Here is a 20,509-nt window from a genome sequence, read left to right on the forward strand (position 1 = left end):
TCATACCTGCAATCCCAGATTGAAATAGTACTGCAAAACTTTTGTATCTAAAATGAAAATTAAAAATTTAGTGACTAGGTGATATAAACAATTAGAAACTGTCACTTAAAAGCTTTTCTCTTTGAGCATTATATTAAGGTACATTTTAAAGCAGTCTTCTCAAATCACCACCACCCTCAATTCTACCTTACAGTATATGACCATTTATGTACCATTATAAGTAAGATGGTTTTCTAATTCAAGGTTTAATTGCCAAATATTTCTTTTATTTCTACTCTTAATATCAGCCAGATGGTACATAAATGCCACTCTAATATTTAGGAAGAGTCCAGTAAAGACATTTTCTTGTCTCAAGCCTAAGTTTAATGCAAATCTTACATAAGCAATCATATTGATGTTCAGTTAATTGAGCTAATACACAGTACAAACTAATTCTCTACTAATACTGAGATTATTGATGCCTGCTGAGACAACTAGGAAACCCTGGTGGCGTAGTAGTTAAGTGCTACAGCTGCTAACCAAAGGTTCAGCAGTTCGAATCTGCCAGGCGCTCCTTAGAAACTCTAAGGGGCAGTTCTACTCTCTCCTATAGGGCTGCTATCAGTCGGAATTGACTTGATGGCACTGGTTTTTTTTTTTTTTTTTTTTTGAGACAACTAGTACAATATGAAACAATTCACTTTTTTTTTATTTAACCTAACAAAATGCCATCGTTAATACTATAAACAGAAGAAGTAATGAGCAAGATTAAGAACCCAAAACTTGTTAGATCCTGAGGGAATAAAATTTCTCCTGACAGTACAGGACTTAATATATTTCAAAAATGAACAAAAACTAATAGAAGAAGAGGAAATGTTCCTAGCATTTCAATCATTACTATTTTTACTGACTAACCTGGGAGTCACGTATATTCTTATTTATAAGATAAACACAATCTGAGCTTCACTGTTTGCAAATGAACTCTCAGAAAATTCCTCAAGTTGCAGAATCCCTATATATACAAATACATCTACGATCACTGTTAAAATAATCAGCTTGTATTTTGACCATTATGTGAGAGTATAGTATAAAGCCTGATACTCAAGCTAACAAATACGAAAATAGCAAGAAGTAAATTCACAAGTGGCAAGGAATTCCACTCCTAGGTATAAATTCAAGAGAAATGAACACACACATTTACACAAAAACTTGTACCTCAATGTCCATAGAAGTATTATTCATAATAGAGTGGAAACAAATCAAATGTCCATCAACTGACGAACAGATAATAAATGTTCTGATCCTTACTGATGAAGATCAAAGACCACAGCTTTCAGTATGGATTACACCTCAACATAAAGAAAACAAAAATCCTCACAACTGGACCAATGAGCAACATCATCATAAACGGAGAAAAGGTTGAAGTTGTCAAGGATTTCACTTTACTTGGATCCACAATCAACACCCATGGAAGCAGCAGTCGAGAAATCAAACAATGTATTGCATTGGGCAAATCTGCTACAAAAGACCTCTTTAAAGTATTAAAAAGTAAAGGTGTCACTTTGAGGACTAAAGTGCACATGACCCAAGCCATATTTTCAATTGCCTCACATGCATGTGAAAGCTGGACAATGAATAAGGAAGACGAAAAATTGATGCCTTTGAATCATGGTGTTGGCGAAGAATATTGAATATATATATCATGGACTGCCAAAAGAACAAACAAATCTATCTTGGAAGAACTTTAAAAAATAGTTTAAACAGAGAAGAAAATATTCTTTGATGGTTACAAGAGTGGGTAAGGGAGGGAGAGAGGTAGAGGGGTACTCACTAATTAGATAAGAACTACTTTAGGTGAAGGGAAAGACAACACACAACACAGGAGAGGTCAGCACAACTGGGCTAAACCAAAAGCAAAGACGTGTCGTGAATAAACTGAATGCTTCGAAGGCCAGGAAAGCAGGGGCAGAGGTTTGGGGGTCATGGTTTCAGAGGACATCTAAGTCAACTGGAATAATAAAATCTATTAAGAAAACATTCTGCATCCCACTTTGGAGAGTGGCGTCTGGGGTCTTAAACGCTAGCAAGTGGCCATCTAAGATGCATCAATTGGTCTCGACACACCTGGAGCAAAGGAGAATGAAGAATACCAAGGACACAAGGTAATTATGAGCCCAAGAGACAGTAAGGGCCACATAAACCAGAGACTACATCAGCCTGAGACCAGAAGAACTAGATGGTGCCCAGCTACACCCGATAACTGCTCTGACAGGGAACACAACAGAGAACCCCTGAGGGAGCAGGAGAGCAGTGGGACGCAGACCTCAAATTCTCGTAAAAAGACCGGACAACGCAACCCCCCAAAAAATAAAAATAATCAAAAGATGTGAACAGACACTTCACAAAAGATATACAAATGATCAATAAGCACACACAAAAAGTGTTCATCATCAGTCATTAGAACTGCTAAAATAAAAGACAGTGACAACACTAAATGCTGGCGACAATGAGAAGCAACTGGAACTCTTTATGCACTGCTGCTGGATCTGTAAAATGGTATAACAACTCTGCAAAAATGCCCAGCAGTTTCTTATAAAACCAATCATACACCTATCTATGACCCAACAATTCTACTTTTAGTATTTACCCAAGGGAAATTAAAACCTGCATTCACAAAAACTTTTAGAAAGATGTTCATTAACAGCTCCAAACTGGAAAGCAGCTCAGCTCTCCATCAACAGAAGAATGGACAAACTGTAGAATATTCATATAGTGATATATTAGTCAACAAGAAAAGCAAATGAACTACTGATATATGCAACACCATGGATGAATCTCAAAAACATTATGCTGAGTTTAAGAAGCCTTCCATAAAACTGTATGATTACATTTATCTGAAATTCTAAAATAGGTAAAACTAATCTACGCTTAAAAAAATCAGAACAGTGGTTCCCTCTGGGGGGAGTAGGGGGTGGGGTGAGAAAGGCTGGAAGGGCATGAGGGAACTTTGTGGGTTAATGGTAGTATTTTATACCTTGATACGGATTAGAGCTACACAAGTGCATGCACACATTTGTCCAAACTCTGCCAATATACACTTAAGATTTGATCATTTCATTTTATGTAACATTACATCAAAAGAAAAAACTAAATAAGTATTGAACTCTAGTTAATGATATACATGCTGAAGTTTTCATAGGAAGTATATTGATGCCTACAGCTTACATCGAAATGCAACACGAGTAAGATGGATTAATTGATAGAGGAATAGATGGAGAGACGTGATAAATCTAGTTAAGGTGTTAATTGTAGAATCTAGGTAATGAGTAAATGGATATTCACTTTAAAACTCAATTGATGAATATTTGAACATTATCAAAATAAAATATTACGAAAATGCAAAATCAGCATTATGTGGTGACTGAGGGGATCCTGGAAACCCTGGTGGCATAGTGGTTAAAAGCTATGACAGCTAACCAAAAGGTCGGCAGTTGAAATCCCCCAGGTGCTCCTTGGAAACCCTATGGGGCAGTTCTACTCTGTCCTATAGGGTTGCTTTGAGTCAGAATCTATTCGATGGCAATTTTTTTTTTTAGAGTGGATCTTGGGCAGGAAATTGATGGGAGAAGAGTCAAGGGATCAGAGTTCAGATACTGGATAAATTTGGTGGAAATGATAGCACCATTAAGGATCCCTAGTGGTACAGTGATTAAAGCGATTGATTTCTAACTGAAAAGTTGGTGGTTTGAAACCACCAGAGGCTCCGTGGGAGAAAGATGCGGCAATTTGCTTCCGTAGAGATTTACAGCCTTGGAAACCCTAGGGGGCCGCTATGAGTCAGAAGAGACTTGATGGCAGTGGGTTTAGATTGGTGGACAGCACTATTAATGACATAGGGAACCAAGGGGAAGAATCAATGTTTTGTTGGTGCTGGGAAGAAGAATCAAGGGAGATAAAAAGATAAGGAATTATACACATATTAAGTTTGAAATGAAAGTTAAGAAAGCCAAGTAAAAATGTCTAACAAGTAAGCTGGAGACAAGTAACTGAAACCTCTGAGGCCAGGGCTAGAAATAAATACATTTAAGATATCATCTACATAAGAGTGATAATGAACTTCTGAGGTAGAAAAAAGTAACAGATTGGGGCTTGGTGACTACCTTAGGGGCTAGGGGAAAAAATATAATAGTAAGGGAAGCAGCTAGAAAAATTGAGATATTATAACGGCAAAACACACACATACACACACACACAAATAACTTTCGACTACCATTCTTTTTTGAGAAATACTGCCAAACTGAGAGGGAACAAAACTTCTGGTAAAAAGCTCTTATTTCCTTAGTTGTTTAAGGAAACAAGAGCATATGGCTGAAGACCAAGGTAAACAAACCCTCAATCCACCCCCCAAAAAAAAAAACTCAAAAGTTTTCAAAATTTAGTTAGAACTCTAATTATTAAAGAGTACAATTCCATACATGTGTGCAAAGAACTGAAGGAAAGACATCGAGAAAATTTTGATCCTGACTCCTACTTTTCCAGAGAAATAGTTGAGAAAAGCAAATATATCCATTTCAGAATCTTCTTCAAGGCAGACATGTAGTCAACAAAAAAAGCAGCACAAGTCAACTCACCTATCCACTTGATTATGCTTTCAAGTTTCATGAACTTTTCCTTAGTCACTTACCTAGCACTATGTTCAAGTCAATTCACATTTGGTCTTCCACCCCACCCCCACAGGTCAACTAGAAAGGGATATGCACTTAAAAAAAAAAGCCTCAGATTTAAGTAACCTTCACTGAAATCTCAGTATCTACTTACCTTGAGGCAGATCACTGCCACTAGGATCACAGGAATAAGGTGGAGGTGGCGGCGGTAAGTTAGAAGCCTCTCCCATCTCAAGAGGAGGAGGAGGAGGAAGTGGTGGCGGTGGTGGTGGTGGCAGAGAGGCAGCAGCAGCAGCAGGAATAGGAGCAGAGTGGTATGTATAGGATGGTGAAGCAATCACTAACAAAGAAAACACAAAGCAGAAATGCACAACTGTAACACCTTATAAGCAGTAGCTCATCTACTACTTCTCTCGTCTCCTCAATATGGTCAAACAACTCTAATTCTTATGCTTTGACCTAAAAACAAAAACTTGGAAGGTAATTACCCACATTCTCTTAGACATGCTAGTTGAAAACTAGGAGTTCATTAGAGATCATTTTGAGTTCAAGAAATTACTTGGATAGGAAAAAATAGAAGTGGTAGAGCTCTGACCATCAGACGTTGAACATTTTAAATAAAAAATGTCATTAAAGCAAATATCTTACTTAGATTAACACCTAATGCAACCTTAGGGAGGTTTTCAACAATATGATAATCTCAGTCAAATCAAAAGATGCAGGTGCTAACAAGAGACAGACTGAACCGCACAGGTTACAGATCTAAGGAATTCTTGAAAGTTTCTATTGGTAGCATCTGAGGAATACATGGATCTCGAAATCATTTCATTTTTAAGGTAGTACGGAATCTAAAACAAAGATTGGTTAGATGAAATATCTTATTCCTTTAACTCTTCTGTACCTGTTAATATAGTTTAAATACAATACTCATTTACAAGTTTCACTGTTTTTGACATAAGAAATTCAAATACAATTTTGTTCAAATATTAATACATTCCTCTAAGATGATAAAGGAAACAATGTGGTTCCAACCTAGTAGAAACAAATGCCTTCATATATACATAGTATGCCAGCTGAAATTAAATTTTTCAAAAGATAAATGATACAAGCCATCAAGTTTACTCATCATGTTTAAATGAAACATTTTAGCTAAGTTAGAAATTCAAGTCCTAAATTTCATTGGTGTTACCTGTACTATCATTTCTACCCTGAAAAGTATAGAATGTTTATCTCGTCATTCAAAAAAGGTTTAAAATCAGTTTTCGAACACTGAATTTAGTATAGCAGCAGTCCACACAAGCTGAATCTGTTATTCTAGTAATTCAGCAAGAGGAATTTAAGGTCAAGAATTAGATGTGATCCACATTGTTTTATTTCACTGACATAAATACTAACACAACACATTCATCTATATCCTTTACAGAATTGCAGGTTAATAAGAGATCTGTGTCTCAGGGTAATTTAAAACTTGATAAACAGTTCTTTGAGGGTAATGAAACTGTTTTGTCTCTTGATTGTAGTGGTAGTTACATTTCTCTATGCAATTGTCAAAACTCATAGGATCAAGCACCAGAAATTGAGTTTTACTGTATCTAAATTAAACAATAACTTTTAAAAACCTGAACATGCTCTTTGGCGCTTTGCATACATTCAGAAATTTCTACTTTTATAATTCTGGAAGAGGAATTTATTTTTTAGAACATCTCCAAATTTTCTACAGGCCTTCTGGATTTGTTTTCTATAAAATAATGCCTTTTCCAACAAAGTTCCCACTCATTCCTTTTAAACTAGGACGCAAATCACACCATTTTTTTTAAAAAGCAAGTGGTGTTAAGTCAATTAGCTGAAAACAGTAAAATGCAACTGTGATCACTAACTAAAAACCAATTATCACACATACCCAGTCCCAGTAACCTTTGAGTCGATTCCGACCCATAGCGACCCTATGAGTCACACATATAGACATAGACAAAACACATAGACGGAAAAAAAAAAAAAACCCAAACTGCCGTTGAGTCCATTCTGATTCGTGGTGAACCCACAAACTGCTCCATAGGGTTTTCTTGGCTAATGTTTACAGAAGCAGATTGCCAAACCTTTCTTTCGTAGCACTGTTGGGTGGGTTCAAACTGCCAACCTTTAGGTTAGCATTTGATCGCAAACCACTGGCACCACCCAAAGACCTTCATTAGACAGAGAGAGAGAGAGCTAAATGAATTATCATGGGCCTGAGAGAATCAAGGGTAGAAAAAATTTGGAATTTGCTTTGTTTGAACTCACCTTCCTAGTAAATGCATATTGCAATGAAGCCCCTAAGGAAAACTTTTATAATTCTAGTTGTTCTAGAGATGTATGAGCATACTCATGATCAGACTTAACAAGGGCTCTAACAGGCTTAACAAATATCATTGATCGATGGCTCCAGAAAAATGGAAGCAGAATTTTCTAAAATATTAATGCAAATCAAAGCAATGCATTCAAAATGCTTGTGTTCCCCTGTTTAGCTATATTTTCTTCACGACATTTCAGAACAGAATATGAATATATATAGTAAGACCACACTTCTCTAGAGATCATAGGCCAGGGCCTGGACTAAGGTGAGGCGAGGCACTCGCATGCAAAATTTAAGGGGATACCAAAATTAATATAAAAAAATCCAAGATGAGCAAAATACCAAAATTTTAAATAAAGACTGAATCCAACCCTGTACTTGCGTGACTCTGCCTCACTCCACTCATCCTAAGCTTGGCCCACAGGTCCTGTCTTGATTTAAAATTTTGATACTTTGTTCATCATAAGGAGCCTTGGTGGAGCAGTGGTTAAGCGCTTGGCTGCTAACTTAAAAGGTTCGCAGTTTGAACCCACCAGCAGCTCCACAGGAGAAAATGTAGCAGTCTGCTTCTGTAAAGATTTATAGCCTCAGAAACCCTATGGGGCAGTTTTACTCTGTCCTACAGAGTTGCTCTGAGTCGGAATCGGCTCAACAACAGGTTTGGGTTTGTTCATCATGCATTTTTTTTTTTTTGCTATTAATCTTGATCTTTTAAAATAATGCATTAAGGTATTGTTTATCTTGATTACTGTTATTTCGGTAACCTCTCAAATTCTGCACCCCAGGTAAGGCACTAGTCCTTGTCCTGGCAAAAGCCTCAGAAATTGGTGCCCAAACTCAGAGTATGAAGTTAACAGGATTTAATCCCTATGATGAGATAAATATTAAAAGCAGTCATCCTATAGTGAGATTAATTACTTTTGTGTGTGGCCTTTCCAGCCATGATCTTGTAACTCCCACCCAGGTGACTGTGTGATAGGTTAATTGTGGCCTACAAGGGGATTGGTTAGTTTTGCCTTAAAAGAGAGCCAATTCCAGAACAGAGAGGAGGAGCCCACCACCTCCAAGGAAGAACAGTCAGGAGCTGGACAACACATCCTTTACACTTGGGTTCCCTGCACTGAAAAGCTCCTGGAAGCAGGATACTAAGGGAGGGTGGGGTAAGAGGGCAAGCTCTAACCCTGAAGATGGTGAGAAGTGGTGGCAGCAGCAGAGACCTGGCAGCAGGAGACAGTGCAGTGGGGTTCCTGGCCCACAGAGTGAGAAAGCTGAGTGCCTTCGGGCAGAGACTAAAGGCTAGGGAAAGGTGTGCCTTCAAGCACAGCTGGAAAGAGGCTATCCTGATGGAAGAACTGTATCCTGAGTTTCCTGAGCCTGAATTATAACTGTTACTTCCCTAACAAACCCCATAATTGTGAGTACGGTCTGTGAGTTGTGTGTGGCCACTGCAAGGAATTATGGAACCCAATCGAGTGCGCTGTGGGAGACAGCTGGTGTTGAATTGGTAAAGATGGTGGGGTGAGAGAGTGCTGTGGGAAGGATGGTTGGTGTCAGAATTGGTAAAGATGGTGGAGGGGAGGCATGTCTGACCCCCTACCTCATAGGAATCAGCCTTGTGCTGTTGATTTTGGTTCTTCTTCCCCCTTGTGGGGTTGGAGGAGGTCAGACACTGCCCCACGCCATTTTTACACATCCCATATAGTTACCTGGGAGATTAGAAGTAACTTACAGAGGATGGAAGAGAGAAATAACCAAGTGGGAAATATTAGATGTTTCATCTAGAGGACTGACAAAAATGAGACAGACCAACTAAAAAGCAGCCACAGAACTATTAAAGTAGAGTTAGAGTTGAGATTCATAAGTGAATCAAAGAACAAAAAGTAAAATAAATGCAGGCAGCATATTTTTAGAAATGTTTACAAAGAACATAAATCTGGCATTATAAAGAGGAAGACCCTCAACGAGATGAATTGATACAGTGGCTGCAACAATGGGCTCAAGCCTAACAATGATTGTGAGGATGGCACAGGACAAGGCAGTGTTGGGTTCTGTTGTACATAGGGTCATTATGAGTCAGAACCGACTCGATGGCACCTAATAAAAGGATTAAGCTTTCAGTGATTCCACATAGATGAGCTATTACAATGCTTGATTCACCTGTCACTTGATTTTTTAAGCCCAAACTTCTGCTAGAAGTAGATAGCCAATGCTCTCCCCTACCATTACCACAACGTAGTAAAAACCCAATGCCATCGAATGGATCCTGACTCACAGTGACCCTATAGGACAGAATAGAACTGCCCCACAGGGTTTCAAAGAAGCAGCTTATAGATACAAACTGCTGACCTTTCGGTTAGCAGACAAGCTCTTAATCACTGTGCCATCAAGGCTCCAACATAGTAAAACCAAGGTCTATATTAACATTTTCAGTGAAAAGTTTTCTATTGTTTTAATTAAAATATATTGCGTTTTTGTTCCAGACACTGTGCTAAGCGCTTATTTTTCTATATGAAACAGATACAGAAAACAAATACATGACGTAATGAATTACTATAAGGTCAAGAAATAAAACTTTGCCAGCCACACCATCCTAATCACCACCTCCCTCTCACATCATAATTAACCATTATCCTGACTTCCATAGTAACCACTTCCTTGTGGTTTTCTTTATATAGTTTTGTCACTCAAATGTGCATCCCCCCCAACGCAGTATAATTTTAGTCTTGCTCATTTAAAAAAAAAATTTATGTCTTGAATCTTTCTTAACCTATAGGTCTTTCCTTCCCTTTCATTTCCTTAAATTTTTGTCTGTTGAAGAGCCTAGGCCCTTTGACCTATCAAGTTTCCCAACAGTCTGGAATTTTGCTGATTACTTACTCATGATGCATTTCAACATGTTCTTCTGTATTTCTGGAAAATAGGCAGCTAGATCCGGGAGACTGGATCAGACTCTGGATAGATTCCTTTGGCAGGTCAATAGGTAACATTTGATTGTGATCTTAGCAGCTATTGATGTTTAATGGCCATCCATTCATTGAGGATTACAAAATGGTTTTTATTTTGGCACTTCTTTTCATTGATTAATTAGAACACTACTATAAAGAAACACTTCCCCTCATCTACTATTTCGTTACCCAATGGTACTACAGTTCACATAAGAAAGGCAGGATAAATGCTTGATCCTTTCCCTTTACCAGTTTTTAAGAAAACGAACTGTTTAATATCACCCTCTTAAGATGGTCATTTAAAAAATATCATTAGAAACTTGTGAATTTAACATATTTCATGTGTTCCAATCTACTGCAATTATCACTGAAGAAGCTCAACCTCTTCAAGATGGCTCCTGAGTCTTTTTCACATGATTTGAGTAGTCTTTGATAGCTTCCTTACTACCTGATACGACAATATGTTCCAGGCTCATCTTGAACATTTCCTGCCCAGACCTTTGAATCAGCCATTTCTCCACAGAGCCCTGTGTTTTGTTTTGTTTTGTTTTTTAAGAGAGAAATAGTATTTTAAGACCACAAATCAGGTGCTAGGAATGATCATTGCTGCTGGGTTGGTCATTGTTTCTAGGTCATTTCATTTAACAAAGCTACAAAATATATATAATATACATAAATATACAGATAAAATATCTCAAGTTCATACTGATTATACTTCCAATTGAAAATTGAGACTATAAAAGCTTTTATTTAGCCTCTGTGGGAATCTTGGTTCACGACACAAACCCAAAAAACCCGTTGCTGTCTAGTTGATTCCAACTCACAGCAACCTTATAGGACAGAGCAGAACTACCCCATAGGGTTTCCAAGGAGCACCTGGTGGATTCAAACTGCCAAACTCTTCATTAGCAGCTATGCTCTCAACCACTGTGCCACCAGGACTCCATAAAGACACACGGGATGATAAAATTAGAATATCCCATCACTCATTTGTTTTATCCCACATCATAGTCTCAGAATAAGTATCCAGATAAAAAAATCTGACCATTAAAAAAATACTCTTCGTACGATCAATTCTCCCATTTTTCAAACAGCTACACTATATTTTATATAGTATATTCTTTCCTTCTCAGTCCTCATTTTGTCTTAATTTTACAGGAACTTTTTAATACCACCAAATCTTACATTGATGTTTCTAATTTCTTTTGTAATCTAAAATGCAAAATTCATTCTCTGGTATACTGCTGTTCAATACAAACTTCTGTAATCAAATATTCTATATCTGTGCTATTCAATACAGTGGCCACTAGTCACATGGAAAGGAAACCTGATGGCACAGTGGTTAAACATTACACTGCTATCCAAAAAAGTCAGCAGTTCAAACCACCAGGCTTCGTGGGAGAAATATATGGCAGCCTGTTTCCCTAAAGATTTACAGCCTTAGAAACCCTATGGAGCAGTTCTACTCTGCCCTATGGTGTTTCTACGAGTAGGAATCCACTCAACAACCACGGGTTTGGTTTCGCATTAGTCACATGTGGCTTTGAGCACTTGGCATGTGGTTAATGTTACTAAGGAACAGAATTTTTATTTCACTAAAACCCACTGTTGTTGATTCCCATTCATAGCTACCCTATAGAAGAGAGTAGAACTGCCCCCATGGGTTCTCCAAGGCTGTAATCTTTACCAAAACCAACTACCACATCTTTCTCCCAAAGAACTAGTAGGTTTGAACCACTGATCTTGCCATCAGCAGCCCAGTGCTTAACCACTACACCACCAGGATTCCTTTATTTAACAGTAATTAATTTAAATTACCACATGTGACTAGTGACTGTCTTACTAGATAGCATAGTTCTATTAGATTTTTCAGGAAGGGCTCGTGGGAATACTACTTTCAAATTTGGGCATATTGCCATTTATGCTTGACAATCAGTTCAGCTGAATATAAAAGCCTTGGTTCACACATTCTTTCCTTGAACATTTTAAATGTTACTTCATTTTCTTCTAGCATAAAGCATTGCTGTCAAATTTTGATCATTATCATTTTATTTCTCTTAAACTCCACAGGACTTTTTCTTGAAAGTTCCACTAATTTTAATATTCTGGTGTTGGTTCTTATGGGTTAATATTCTCAGATATGCAGGGTACTCTTTCAGCATATAGTTTTAGATCTTTTTTTTTTTCCCCAGGAAAAGTTTTTTTAATTATACTTTTTAGTACTTGTTGTTCTTTGGTTTTCTTCAGGGACTTTTATTAATCAATGTTTAAATCTCCTTTGTGTAACTTCAATATATCACTTTTAAATCTTTATCTTAATTCATTTTTTTACATTTCACCCCCCTTCTTATATCTTTAATTCTTAAAGCATCACCTGTTGTATATATTCACTTGTGTGACTTATGCTTTAGTCTTTCATTTCTGAAACGACTAATTCTTTCTTAATTCAGTTGCCTTATCTGAGTTTTTCTGATTTGTTATTCTTTAATGTTTTATATTTTATTAATGTGTTTTAGCTCATTTTGAAATAGTATGTTAGTTTTTATCTGTTTAGTGGGCATATTTCTGGCATGCTTCCACTGTCTGTAAGGGTATTATTCTGCTGCTGCTGCTTCTTAAAACATCTTGGTATAGGATTCGACCTCAATGCTTTTCTTTTGTTCATTTTAATGTGAAATTAATTTTCATCAATCGTATAGGATGGAATACAGGAAAAGCTTTTCTAAGTTCACATCACTCTCTCCTATAGTTTTTGTCTAGTGTTCAAAAACACGACAGCTTGCTTTCTGGGATTCCCTGGCTCTGTCCTCTTGAGACTTTAGTCTGGACCTGCTCTTTTCTCCATCCTGATCAACTCTGATTCTGCTCCCAGCAATGTCTCCCCGGTGAAGAATCCTATCCTAAAAGGGAACCCTGGCAAATCAGTTTTGAGAGTTCTTAGAGGATTCATTCTTTCTCACCATGTGCCCCCTACACTCACCTAGTATTGGAGGGGTCAAACCCCTTCCCAGTTTTGGCTGCTGCTCCCAAATTGGTGTCCAGCTTTCCAGTCACAATTCTTGATTAGCTATTTTGGGGGGTTTCTGTTTTCAGGTCGTCAGAAAACATCCTCGATGCTTCCTTCTTCTTGAAGCATGCAGGTCTTGTGACTGGTGATTTTTCCCTACCTGCTTAAATTTGGAGCCCTGGTGGCACAGTGGTTAAGAGCTACGGCTGCTAACCAAAAAGTCTGCTAACCAAAAGGTCGGCAGTTCAAATTCACCAGCCACTCCTTGGAAAACCTATGGGGGCAGTTCTGCTCTGTCCTATAGGGTCACTATGAGTTGGAATCAACTTGATGGCAATGGCTTAAATTTCGGGGTTTGTGGTTATACCTTGTCATGCAGTTATGTTGTATTATCCATGAGTTTTTGGTTTTGTTATCTGTTCTACTTTTATTTGGGGACTCATACTGAAAAGCTATGTTGTTGTCATCACCACCTTTCCCAGAATTTGGCTGAAAATTTTAAATTATACTAACTCACTGAAGTCCTACAAACACTTCATGAATTGGTACTATTAGCACTCCCAAGCTTAACGGTAAAGATTCCAAAATTACACAGCTAGTAAACTGTAAAACCGGGATTCTAACCTTAAATTCTAGAGCCTATATTCTTTATTATGATACTCAGGTAAAATTTATTCATTACAGAAAACTTCTTTTAAAGCCAATTTTTCAGGAATTTATTCTATAATGTGCCAAACACCTCCTTCCTTAATTCCTACTTAACTCAGGGTTTGAGAAACTAGCACAAAAAGTACTTTAAATATTCAATGAGGTAACAAAATGATAGCTACAACATCTTTTACTCGAGTCAAATGTGCTAGCAAGAATTGCAACCTTGGCTCTCAAATTTAATGAATTCTTCAACTATAGAACATACTAAGTAGATTAGACAAATATAACTCTGGAAATTAAAATAGTACTATCTAATTGCTAGAATAATTTTATGTGCATGTTCATGGATAGGAAAAGAGGCTTCCAAAGTAAGCAACCACTAATAACCTACCTGGCCTGCCTTGTATAGGTGGAGATACAAATAAAGGCTGTATAGCATTCTGTGAGGAAACTGAAGTGGTACTACTAGCTTGATTAGCTGCTGCACAGTTAGATAAGACTGGAACTGGAACATTATTGGCACAGGAAGCTGCAATTGCTGCAGAATTTACCATCACCTGTAAGTGTGAAGAAAGTTTAAAAAACACTAAGTTTGGTTCCTCAAACAATATTAAGTTTCTTATCTGATCCTAGATTTCAGAAAATAGTGTTTTCATAACTAAAATACTGAGAAGTCAAGCTTTATGTAAACCCTATATAGGGAGGTTATGTCTTTTAGAAGATCCCAGATTATTTTGAGAGATTTACTTTATTATTCTGAATAGGTAATATGTTAATATGCTTTAAAAATCAAGTGTAAAATTGTATACAGTGCAAAATCTCCCTCCACAACCCCTGTCCATCTGCCTAGATCCCTGCCTACCCAAACAAGTACCTCCAGATTTCTTGTATATTCTTCCAGAGAGTTGTAACATATATTCATTTTAATACACACATACATTTTCACACACGCACACTTAAAAAAAAAAAAAAAACCAGAAAAGGTGATTTGCTTTTTTGAACCTCATGAGAGTAGAGTTTGTTTTTCTGATTAGGCTACAGAACCAACTACGTCCCCCACAGCATCCAATCAGGGCTGTGCAGAGAGAGATCTTCAATAGTAAAACTCTTCTTCTCAAACACATTGTCCTCACTGACTGTCTCCATTTCCTTACCAACCACTGCAGTGTAGCTGCTATCTTCTCTGGTCCTCTGAAACTACATTCAAAGTGACCAATGATCTCCAGGGCAACAAATTCTAGAAGACTCTTATTAATCCTAACATTGCTTGACCTCTTGGCAACAAGTGACACTTTACTGCTACTTGAAACATTTTCTTCTGGGGGTTTCCACAATATTACACACTCCTGCTTTTCTTCCCTCCTTGGCTGCTCCTTCTATACCCATTTTTCTAAAATTTGGTGATCCACAGGCTCTATTCTAAATGCTCTCCAATCTCTTCCTTTTCTTAGGGTGATCTTAATTACTTCTATGATTTCAGGTTCCTTTTTATACCAACTCTCCCATCTACAAAAGAGCTTTATATTCAAGTTTCAGTAAATGAGACAGAATTGACAGGTCATTTATATTAATTCACTTATTATACAAGAGGTTCAGAGTAGACTGACTATAAGTAGTCTAACACCACCAGCACGTACAACAGTGTCTGGAACACAATAGGTGCTCAATCAATTTGTTGAGTAAATTTATTAATCACTGTGTCAGGCACCACAAAAAAGGAACATAAGCAGCTACTTTGAAGTATGATGAAGGGCAAAGAGAAGAGAAAGAAAATTCATTTTCCCCTGTTTGGACCATTCCAACTGACTCCTTGATAGCACTACGAAGATTACCTTCTGTGGGTAGTTGTATGTGGTAACTGTGTCTTGAGGAGACATAGAACATAGTCTTCTGTCCTGAAGAGACTTTAGTGAACACAGAAATATAGTTATAAACAAGGGGAAATCAAGAAACCAAACAACACATCAATAAGATCTGTTTTGTTTCAACATCTCCTAAAAGTAAATGGAAGTATTCAAGTCTGGAAGTGACTAAGATAACACTAAAGTATCACTCTGTGCCTGATGTAGGTGACTGCTCTATTACAGTAAAACCTGTGAAAGCTGGAACCTGTGTAAGGCAAAAACCTCCCGGAGAAGGAAAACTCAAATATTTCCCACTAAAACGAGTGACAGAAAAGTGTTAAGACTGCACTCTGTCAAAGGTAGAAACCTGGTGAGACCTGGACAAACAAGGCCGTCCCACTGAGTTCTGGCTCACAGGTTTCACTGTACCTATCTACACAGATCCTTATCACATCCAATTCTAGACCTAATGCAGATACTAAAATGTAACCGAAGGCTATAATTTAAACACTTTCTCAGTGGCCTTTCTTGTCTTAAAATCTTCACAAGCAGTTGGACCAACAATAGTTTTGTGAAAACAAAGCATTTCAACCAAGGATGTAGCTTGGAACCAGGCCTGATAAACTGGTTGTTCAGCTGCCTATTATTCATGATGTAACCTATCTAAAGCAGGAAGTATTGTAAGTAGTGAGATCTAAATAGTATTCCCCTCTGGCTCATGACCTTGTCTTTATGAAAGTAAAAATGATTCTGAAAAACTCAGACTTGCCTAAATAAAAACTATTCCAAAAGTCTGAGACTTATGCATGACAGACTGTCATGGTAGCAAAAACTCTTAACAGAAATTGGTAATATTGAAAAGAACACAGAATCAGAAAGTAATCACAGGCGACAGCAAGAGGAACCAAATTGTAACAAAGATGAGCCCCACTCAACATGGATTTAAGATGACACGTTTCAAAAGTTTCTGTTCAAGTACAGCCAAAGCACCTGCCTAAAAGGAAACATTTTCCCTGGCTAAGGCCCAGTGGGAATGCTAAACAGTTCTAGAGGATGATTAGGTTGAGATTTGGCCACTGAGGTAAGAAGTATGGACATATGTATATGGTTTCTTAGAAGGCTTTGTGCCTAGAAATCCTAAAGCCTTGCATTGGCAAGTGATAAGTGAGATTACAGGGACAAAAGGAAACAAAGTGTCTATTTCTGTCATCCGTACTGGCGAGATTCTTACTTGCTTTTTACTTCAGCAGATATTGCAAAAAAAAAAATGTGATATGAGAACATTAATGGTGAGATGAGAGAGAAAATAGAAAAAATGGGTCAAAGTAAGAGAGGGTGAAAGGAGGAGAAGAGAATTTGATATTCCAGCTTTGTTTTCCTTCCTAAAATGTTACACCTAAAATGTAAAAGCAAAAATTTAGTACACAAAGCTGCCAAAGTTAAGATTAAACATAATCAGAGAATAAGGGTAGTTATTCAACCTCTTCACAAATATTCCAGTTCTCTTTCTGAACAGATGGTAGGACTGCCCTTCCCTGTCCCATTTAAGGAAACCCTGGTGGTGTAGTAGTTTAGTGCAATGGCTGCTTAGCAAAAGGTCAGCGGTTCGAATCCACCAGGCGCTCCTCGAAAACTCTACGGGGCAGTTCTACTCTGTCCTATAAGGTCGCTATGAGTCGGAATCGACTCAAAGGCAACGGGTTTGGTTTTTTTTTTTTTTTTTTGGGTCCCATTTAAAGATAGATATAGCCATGTGACTTGTGTTGGCCAATGAAATATGAGCAGAAATGTTAAAGAGGTAGTGTTCAACTTCCCTGCTATCAATATCCATGCCAAGGTGATTATGAAAGCACGTGTCCATCAGCCTGGGTCCCTGAGAGACTACAATGAAAAAAAGCCCCCTACCAACCTACATTGAACATAAAACGCTAGCAAAAACTTTTCCTGTGTTAAACTGCTGAGACTATTGGGATGGGGGGGTATTACTGCAGCATAGCTTAGCTTAACTAAAACAAATTGGCAACTAGAAATAGGGTGCTACAAAAACCTAACTTGGGAAGGAGATTATGAACTTGTAGCTCTTAGGAGAAAAGGTCTGGAAAAAGAGTGCTAATTCCGTGTATGCTGATTACTGTTGGCAGAGTTTAGCAATGTATTTTAAGAAAAGACATATGTGTAGAAAATTAGCAGTCTGCAGGCAGGAATAAAAGGATATAAAGAGAGTTCATGAACACAGTAACTTGCAGGATTGAAGAGGCAACTGCTTCAACCCCATACTATAAAAGATTAAATTAATAAATGCTTTGACCAACAAAGACCAGTTAAAATGCAGTCTTGCAACAAGAATCAAATCACTGCTAAAATCTCTGAATATATTAGGATGTCTCAAAGCAAGAGTCCAACTAAGGATATAACATCCAGTAAACCCTTTCACTTGGATAAACTGGCTCATGGAAAAGCATCCAAAGGTATGGCTCTCCCCTCAATGTCTGAAAAGCTCAAGTTACTGGCAATCATGTAGAGAGAGACAAAGGGATAAAAACGCAAAGAATTATAGCAAATCTAAGTAGTGTATCTATAAAAAATTGTTATGGCTATTGATACATGGAACTAATAGGAATCAAACAGAGGAAGCATAAATTAGTCAGTCATACAAAGAAACTATGAGTCAGAACTAAAAGCATCCCTGAGATAAAATGACCCTCAGGCCCCCAGTCTTTTCTGAGCAGGAAGCAGGCTGAAAAAGGTCCTCAGCTGTCAAGGAAGGATTATCCTCCAATGCTTACAGTTCAGATATGGACAAAGAAGAAAGGGCCTTGGAATAATCAAGAGCCCCAGAAAACAATGAACTGGGGAGCCCCTCCTAAAAGCCCCTCCAAGGAAAAGGATTTAAGCATAATCAAGAAACAGCCCCCATGCCTAGGCTGGTGGCCCTCCCAACGTCCACTCCATCGTGATTTCGGAACTGATACAGGCCAGTAACTGTGATTCTCCCATTTTCCCTCTTTCCGAGTAAGAATTTTTACTGGTTTTTAAATCCTTGCTGCACACTGCAAATGGGGCGGGGGGAGATAACTTTGTAATTTTTGGTTTTAGGAATCCAGATGAAGAAAAGCCACAGCTGTACCCAATACAGGGAGTACTATATATCACCCAGAAATCCTGGGCTTTCAGTTGATTATACTGAATGAGACTTCTGGACTACCTCCCTTAGGGAGGAAGCAAATATTTTGCCTGTGGGAAGGAGAGTGAGTGGAGTCATTAGTGTTATTCAAATATTTCCAACTTAGACTCTTTGGTGGTATCTACTCTGGCCAATGAAGTGGAAGTGACATGTGTCATCTGCTGGTAGAAGCTTTAAGGGCAGTGCACCATTCACCACCTTTTATTTCCTGCCTTGGCAATCATGGATGGAGCTTCCATCAGCCCGAATCCCTGAGGAGAGCCCTCCTGCAAACCTCCACTGGACATGTAGTATACGTGAGCAGTAAGCTTTTGTTATATTTACCGGCTTTTCTTTTACTGACAGACAGAAAAGTTGTAACAAAAATCCTCTAAAAAGTCATCGCTGCCAAAGTCAGAATCTTCTCTTAGAGGCATAAGAGACAGTATACATATTAGGACTATCTCTAAAAACAGCTTAATTTCAGAATAGGGGTGTGATCTTGGATGAATCACTTTATTTCTGTGCCTCAATTTCTTCATCTTACAAAATGATGATACTAATTGCCTCAAAGTGTTGTTGTGATTTAAATATGTTTAAAAAAATTTTTTTATATGTATAGCTCTTAGAACAGTGCCCTAGTACATAGTAGGAGGTACGTTTGCTATTATTATTAAATACCTACCAAGTTTGCTGTAGATTCAGTTGTGCTATAAACACCTGACGTTTCATAGTCTGACTCTAGAGGATAAAGCCAAAGTAAAGTAAAAAATGAGCATTATTTTATAGTTTGGAATTCTATAAATAATGGTGAATGTCAGATTATAACTAGATCTCACTGACCTGAAGGATAAATATATTCTTCACGGTATCCCCCTAGGAAAAAAGACAGAAGTTTGTTTATATAAGTCTTTCCAGCTCAGCAGATGGAAATGGCCAGCACCTGCTTGTTCTCAAGTTTTATGGCTATGCATTCAAAACTAAAATGTATACATCCTTGAAACAAGTGATTTGGGCTTTCACACTGATCATCAAATATTGAAGTCAGAGATTGTCTATAAAAATAACAAATTACTCCCCTGAAAATTCCCTTACTTCTTACTAGCTCAGGCAGAGGTGATACAGGCAGAGGTGACAAACCCAGCTGTGTTCAATCTTTCCAGCGAGGCAGTATAGTGACGAAAGACATGCAGGCTCTGGAGGTAGAACTGCCTAGGTATGAATCCTGATTATATGATTTTAAGCAGGTTATTTAATCGTTGTGCCTCAATTTCTTCACTGTAACATGGGGATAACAGTAGCTAGCTCACAAGGATTTCTGAAGGGGATTAAAGGAGTTAATATATGTGAAAAGCACTTAGAACAGTGCCTGACACATAGTAAACACTCAAATGGTAACCATAAAGTAATCTGAGTATAACCCGTAGTTTGCTTAGGTGGACAGTAAAGGGATATGTCATGCCTCATCTGTTTTTCAGCCTGTTTCAGGTAAGTAATACATTTTAAATCAATGTTTGTCCTTGAAGGATGGCTCAGTGGACTGTAGCAACTTTAAGACTTATGTATCATTGAAAATGCAGAGAAACTCAACTCTCAGTTGGACAATTTTCCACAAAATAAAACCCCACAGGTCAAAACTGGATTAGATTCTTAAACACACATGCATGCAATCCCTCTAGACAATAGGATTAAAAGTGAGAACAAAGATGTGGCTGCTTCAAATATGCCCCTACAGGTGAGCAGCACATCTGCAGCTATCCATAGGATAGCTTTTCCTTCTAAAAGACAAAAGGGTTATGGTAAATAAAAGAACAGAGTAAGCTTCCTTAAGTACATGCATGCACACATGCATATATAGTCTTCACAGATCATTCTTGTGCTAGATTTTTTTTGTCTTAAGTTCACAGAAATACTCATTTTCTTC

The 20,509-nt window shown here is 37.8% G+C and overlaps 1 protein-coding gene across 1 annotated transcript in view; it reads right to left on the reverse strand.

Moving 5' to 3' along the window:
- ALG13 (ALG13 UDP-N-acetylglucosaminyltransferase subunit) overlaps positions 1 to 20,509 on the reverse strand; it is a 71,176-nt gene that overhangs the window by 6,393 nt on the left and 44,274 nt on the right. The window contains exons 18-23 of the mRNA XM_049872016.1: positions 19,429 to 19,461; positions 19,271 to 19,326; positions 15,411 to 15,482; positions 13,970 to 14,135; positions 4,798 to 4,983; positions 7 to 47 (exon numbers count right to left, since the gene is read on the reverse strand). Of these exons, the coding sequence (XP_049727973.1) occupies positions 7 to 47; positions 4,798 to 4,983; positions 13,970 to 14,135; positions 15,411 to 15,482; positions 19,271 to 19,326; positions 19,429 to 19,461 (554 nt within the window). The remainder of the gene's footprint in view (positions 1 to 6; positions 48 to 4,797; positions 4,984 to 13,969; positions 14,136 to 15,410; positions 15,483 to 19,270; positions 19,327 to 19,428; positions 19,462 to 20,509) is intronic.

This window comes from Elephas maximus, chromosome X, assembly GCF_024166365.1.
Source record: "Elephas maximus indicus isolate mEleMax1 chromosome X, mEleMax1 primary haplotype, whole genome shotgun sequence".
Classification (NCBI taxonomy): Eukaryota; Metazoa; Chordata; class Mammalia; order Proboscidea; family Elephantidae; genus Elephas; species Elephas maximus.